The sequence below is a fragment of the Penaeus japonicus genome, unplaced genomic scaffold (genome assembly GCF_977035675.1).
Source record: "Penaeus japonicus unplaced genomic scaffold, GWHDUDI00000001_assembly GWHDUDI00000037, whole genome shotgun sequence".
Taxonomy (NCBI): Eukaryota; Metazoa; Arthropoda; class Malacostraca; order Decapoda; family Penaeidae; genus Penaeus; species Penaeus japonicus.
The window spans coordinates 14,985,765-14,992,414 of NW_028234439.1; the positions used below are offsets into that span (position 1 = coordinate 14,985,765).

The 6,650-nt window shown below is 34.8% G+C and overlaps 1 protein-coding gene across 1 annotated transcript in view; it reads right to left on the minus strand.

Annotated features, from left to right (window-relative positions):
* Nucleotides 1–1,748: 1,748 nt before the first annotated feature.
* Nucleotides 1,749–6,650, minus strand: part of LOC122256936 (dnaJ homolog subfamily C member 2) — a 9,493-nt gene continuing 4,591 nt past the window's right edge. Inside the window, exons 6-14 of the mRNA XM_086532713.1 lie at nt 6,466–6,554; nt 5,763–5,888; nt 4,776–4,863; nt 4,403–4,531; nt 3,843–4,028; nt 3,425–3,597; nt 2,958–3,166; nt 2,541–2,707; nt 1,749–1,992 (exon numbers count right to left, since the gene is read on the minus strand). Of these exons, the coding sequence (XP_086388839.1) occupies nt 1,933–1,992; nt 2,541–2,707; nt 2,958–3,166; nt 3,425–3,597; nt 3,843–4,028; nt 4,403–4,531; nt 4,776–4,863; nt 5,763–5,888; nt 6,466–6,554 (1,227 nt within the window). The 3' untranslated portion in view covers nt 1,749–1,932. The remainder of the gene's footprint in view (nt 1,993–2,540; nt 2,708–2,957; nt 3,167–3,424; nt 3,598–3,842; nt 4,029–4,402; nt 4,532–4,775; nt 4,864–5,762; nt 5,889–6,465; nt 6,555–6,650) is intronic.

Below are 6,650 nucleotides of genomic sequence, written 5' to 3' on the forward strand. Positions count from 1 at the left end.
CCCCCCCCCCCTGGACATTTGGTATATGAAATATGAACCACCGGCGCTCATGGGGATGAACTCGAAAGGTTTAAGGCATCTTCCATGAGACGAGACTTAACTACCAACGAGCAAGACATGAGATAACAGGACTGGCCATAACGAGCGCTTTTCTAGTATTGCAATGCGCCAGATACGACCCCGCTGCACTGTCTCCAAACGAGCAAGCATCGCGCCTTCCGTGGAATGCGCTTAGTCATGGTGAGTGAGCTATAAAAAGGCTGAAATAGGCCCTTTGCAATTCTCGCTGAAATGCTGACAGGCTGAGCCATTAACAAGGCCCCCGTGGAACTCATTAAACTAGACTTACTCTTGCCCTTTACAAATCAGTACATTTATTAAAGACAACCTATTGATAAAAAAACAAAAACAAAAACATATCATTGATTTATCTATTTAATCTGAATAACTTATTTTTGTGTACACATACCCATGATTTTATAACCATATCTTTCTGAATTATTAGTTCACTTTATACGTTACTGTGTTTATAGATTCATTTATCTGACAGAATTCTTATAATTCTACATTTCTCATTTTCCATCTATCTATGTATAATAATACTGTTCGTCTTTTCTCTGTGGTCGCTGCACCGATTAAACTTTTCTTTCTTTTTTTATTTGCTTTGATAACTTCAATTCATTATTATTATTCTTTTCTCATCCTCCACTTCTTACCTCATGCATTTTACAACTTTTCCTCTGCCTGGATGACCCTTTATGTGGTCTGTCTGAGACCACCCTCTTTTCTTGTTGATTTTTGGATGTGTACAAAAAAGATTGTGTATATATTTTTTTCTCTAATTTTATTCTCAGTTCATCTTAGAAATGAACGGCTTAGTATGACCCATTAATCAACAATTCCTTAATTATGCTTCATAAATTCAGACTATGTATAAACTTCCTTTTTAGATTTTTATCTAGATTTGATTATACAGGACAGATTAATTAGAATGAACTAATTTTTATGTTGTAGTGCACCTTATCATATTGCTTTACAAGAAAGGAAAACAAAACAGCATTTTACTTTATTTTCCAGACCATGGTTGGGCATTCAGGGTCTTGAGGTCTATTCATTCTTATCAGGTTAAGAAAAACGTTATGGCGTATGGTACTTTATACCTTTAGCAAAGGTATGTGATATGTAGTGTCTTTAGTGTCTGAGCAAAGGTAGATTAAATATTAGTAAGGGATAATTGTAGTTGTAGCAGCAACGGAAAGGTTTCTCTGGAAAGATGCCGAGCCCAGCCATATGTAGGAGTGCCAAGCTGCTTCAAAGGGGAGCAAGCTAAGGCTGAACAGTTGGTACCATTGCAAATAATAAGTTGCAATAAAAAGTATAATATGTATTGAGAATTAATATAACAAATAATTCTTGATCTATCTTTTTGGAATCTACAGATCAAAATCATTATGAGAATTGAAAACATTATAATCATTTGTGTAATACTGGTAGAGGTTGCCCATGTCTTCGCCTGAGTGTGACTAAATTTAGTACGCACATCCTATTGGGCTCAATTAAATTTTCATATCTAGAAAGTATGCTTACGTCAGTCTTATATCATTCAATTATTGTAAATATGTTAATGAATTACTATTCAGAGAACATCCAATACTTAAATTGTTCTAAATGTAATGTGAAAATGCATACTTTGTATTCAGTACAATGCATAATATCGCTTACTAAACACCAGGTATTCTAAAACACCATTTACTTCATTACATAAGCTGTATTTCACATTTCAAGGTTACAGAGGGGAAAAAATGATCAATCAAGTCATAATGCGCCATTTTTTATAGGGAGAAACATAGTAAATGTAAATATTTTCTGCACAGCAGTTTGACGAGCTTTTCTCTTGTTCACCGTTTCCATTTTTCTTCCTCCTTTCTCCAGTTACTTCTTGGCAGCGGCTGCCTGTGCCGCTTTCTTGGCTTTCACCATCTCAACTAATTCCTGGAGAAAGTTAGAAAAAGAATTGGTTATAACAGCAATAAAAAAAAGAAAAAATTAATTACATTAAATAATTAACCAATAAGAAAAAACTTTACATCTTTTTAAAATATGATTCGTGATTAAATGTATGTACTTGTTTCAAAAGGAAGTTCCTTGAAATCATCTGGTGCTAAACAAGCTTTTTTCTCTTCTATTAAATAAAACAATAACAACAATAAATACTTTAATATTAGATAGCTTATAGATCAAAGTCTATAATGTATTCTTTCTTACAAAAATGCATCCTAAAATGTTCTTTGTTGCTGGAACTTTCAAACGCAATCAATCCAGAAACAAGAGAAACAACACTAAAGGCCAGGTTGCAAGTTTGCGAACACTGATCTTAAAAGTAATATCAACCATTTTAGAGACAGAAGAAGCTGCTTTACAACCCACAACATGTTAATGCCCAATTCACTGCCACTGAATCTGTATTGACCAGGGCAGTACATGAAGCCTACTTTATCCGAACACCTGACTAGCCAACTGACATGGCATGAAGAGTTTACCTTGTATCTCCTCATGCAGTCTTTCTTGGTGCGGTTGGGCACACACTCAGCTATGCGATCCCAGCGGTCAGGGGTTGACACCGGGTAGGTCTTTAACGCCTGTTCTAGTAAGCGCTGTTCCTCTGGACTCCACGCCATGGTGTTCATACCGAGCATTTCTTGGGGAGCTTTGAAGAGGGGGGGAAGGGTTGCCTTTTAGTATATATTTGTAAACAATCAAAGCTCTAAATACTTCCAAAATAGCACGCACGACTAATTTGTGTATCTGACTGTCATTCCATCCAAGTGATTCATAAACCATATTGCATTGCTCAAGATCTGGCTCAAGGTGTAAAACTAATGTATATAAAAGCACATGAGTATTCCCCTCATAAAAGAAAACTGACAACATATACGATAAACACCCCATGTACTTACTATCAAACCTCTGAGAAGCCGTAGAATCACTAATCGAGGGCTTTGTCTGCGACTTTTCGAGACTCTGGTACGCGTGTTTGTTAGCAGCTTCTCGCATGTGTTGATCTGAGTGCTGTAACTCCTTGGCTTTTCCTAACACTTCCTTGGCATTCCTTGTCGTGATATTTGTAGACGTGTGCTGATTGATGTATTCTGCTACCACCTCCCATCTTAAACAATGAATGAATAAGGTAATTCCATGTAAAAAGGTAGAAAATATTCAACTATTGCACTTCATTTTATGTTACAAAAGAAAAAGAAAAGAAACATCATTCAGTGGAAAAAAAAAAGACACACACACACACACAAAAAAGAATATACATCTACATTCATATATATATAAATATATAAATCATGAAAGAGAGAGAGAAAAAAAGAAAAAAACACTAAAACCACCATAAACTAACCATAATGGTAAACCAACTTACCTTTTTGTGGTGCCAGCAGGAAACAGGTTGACAGCCTTGATAAGGAGTTGCAAGTCATCCTGGTTCCAAGGTTTATTAGAGGAACCATCGCCACCACCTCCTCCGCCCCCCTTTCCTCCCGCTGCCGCCACCTCCTCTCGCTCACGTTTAATTTGATTGCGGATTTCGTCTACCTGTGATTGGTGAATGACGTGTGTGGTGGTGAGGACCTTTCCTGTAACTGTTGTGTTTGTGCGGAAGCTTTTTCTTCCTTCCAGAATTTAAACAGGATATTAGAAATTCTTTTAAAAACACAGACAGACAGACACGCATACACAAAAAAGAAAAAGCTAAAAAAGCACACATACAAAAAAACAAAAACAAAAAAACAGAAAACAAATACACAATCAAACACACAAAAACCTGTACAAACACAAACCTCCTTCATCAAAACTTCTCTTGCTGTACTGTGGTTCTTCCCTGCCCGACTAAGTTCCTTGTTCAGATCCTCGATTTTGTTCAGCTCCAGAGCCTCGCACAACAGTTCAACGTCTGTCATTAGCTGCACTTTATCGTCTTCCTTGGTTGCATAATAGTTGTGGTCCTTGCATATTGTCCTTAGTGTCTGGAAAGAGCGATGATTGTATGCATTTCCTTGAGGTGAAGAAAAGACTCTATGCACATAAAGGACATTTCTTTGTGCATCTCATTATGATAAGTGACACTTTACATCTACTTTTTAATTTTTCTCTATATACAGCTAATATCTGATATTTCACTTAATGAAAAAAAAAGAAAGAAAAAAAAAAAATAATAAAAAAAAAATAAAATAAAAAATAAAAACTCCATTCTAATCATACAAAAATCAAACTAAAACCCATACTGGAGGCAAAAGTCTAACCAAAGATCAAATTTCAATGAAATAAAAATAATTCTAAAAAATCACATTCCCTCGTTTCTACCATGATCACACAACAAAGTGCATTTCCGTGCCCTTACCTTGCGTTCCTTTTTGATGGCTTTCTTTAGTGTTTCTCTCTCCTTCTTCTCTAATTCTTGCTTAGCTCTTTGCTCTGCCTCTTCCGCTTCCTTCTTCTTCCTTTCGGCTTCTTCTGCTTCTTGTTTTATCTTTTGGGTTGAAGGTTAGAACATGAAATAAATAAATAAATAAATAAATAAATATAAATATATAAATATATATATATATATATATAGATAGATAGATAGATAAATATACATATATAGATAGATATATAAGTAAAATAGAACCATATTTAAAATATTGCAGTTTTTTAACAATCCATGAATTTCTTCATCCACTGTACAACAGATGACGAAGTAAATAAATAAATAAATAAATAAGTAAACATACTCTCTCCTCTTCCTCCTGCTTCTGTCTCAGCGCATCAGCTCGAGCTTTCTTCACGGCCAACCTTCTCTCTTTTTCTTCCTCTTTGAATCTGTAAAAATATATACATATATATAGCAATTGTGAATATATGCATAGCCCTGCCACAAAACATAAAGCAGGAATATATAATAGAGAAGAAAACAAAACACAGAGAGAGAGAGAGAGAAAGAGACCACAAATGTTGTTCAGCAGCCAACGTTGGTTGATCCCTTGTGATACAGCAGCTGTTCAACCATCAAATCATTATTCCTTTATCTCATCTAAAATATCAATCAAATTGTAACATAGCTGTAGAGTACAATGACATTAGATAACCTAAAAATTACCATCAATTTCAGTGATCTTTTTGGCGGTTCTTGATTTGACAATTCTAGTAGGACCATATCAAGTTATCTGTGAAAACTGACCTTATCTGACTAATAGCATAAAATCAGGTACCCTGCCTGTGTGTCAGAACATAGATAGCATATCTATAAAGTGGGCAAAATTTCTATGAACATAATAATGATTTGAAAATTTGACTGAACCAAATTTACAATATGGAATACATAATAATACTGTGTGCCACTAACAATTACTAATGTTGAAGCTGCAGAAAGTAAATAATAAGTCAACAATCTATGTATTTCTTATGGCTGTTATGGGTTAATATATACCAACAGGTAGCAATCATGTGAAATTATCATACATTCATATAAATAATATTACCAATAATAACAAATAAACCAGTTCCTAAGAATGAGAGCAACAAGTGACCAGACTCTTTAATTCAGAGCTAAATTCCAACAGAACAGTAAAGTAATATCAAAGACAAATCAAAAGCTTTTCAAACAAGCCTTAATATATACAAAACAATAACAATAAAAATCAATAAAACAAGAAGATAATACCAATAATCATAAACTTCACAACCATAACAAAGGTAAAATTCAACATGACAAACCGTACTTTGCAATTCTGGGGTCGCAGGCATACGTGCTGTCCACTAGTCTTCTGAGCCGAGCCATTTCTTCCTTACGCCGGCGCGCTCGCTCAACTTTGTTCTGTTTCTCTATCCACCTCCGCTCTTCTCGGCTGAAAGAGGAAAGGAGGTCCTAATGTAATCCTTGTTCGCTGAAGCATACGTAAAGAGCAAGTGGGTATATCCACAAATTCACAACAAAAATGCTTAAGGTAATAAGGTTCTCTGAGCATAAAAATTCACTAAAATCCTTGTCTTTGCATGTTAATTTAGAAACAAGAGATTGTCACACCACTCTTCTAAAATATTCATAATAAAAACCTAATTTTTCTCTGTTTTTCCTTTATACTGATCTATGTTGCAAGAAGCCATAACATGATCAGTCAACAAATATTATGTGTACACACACACACACACACACACAGAAGAGTAATTTAAATAAAAAAATTCTCCCTTTCCTATTATATTACTTGTTCCTTTAAAAAAAACAAAAAAACTGTACATCTAAGCATTATGCTGACGAGAGATGATTAAAACCTACTGAATCTGAAGCCAAAATCTATCTATATCCCATGATCCCATAATCACTTGATACTGTATGAACAAAAAAACAATAGTCTCAAAACAATGATAAAGATAATGTTGAAAACAGCAATGATAATCATCAAAACATAAGACTAAAAGACTCACTCTTGCCCCTTCTCCTTCTCTTCCTCGTCAAGGTACGAAAACTCTCGCCAGGATTCAAAATCGTACCAAAAGCTATAAAACCGGTCAACCTGCCAAAAGAAATGCATCAAATCCATAAGCCTAATCAAAAATTAAAATCACGATTACACTTGAATATATATCATAATCATTATGGACTCATGAGA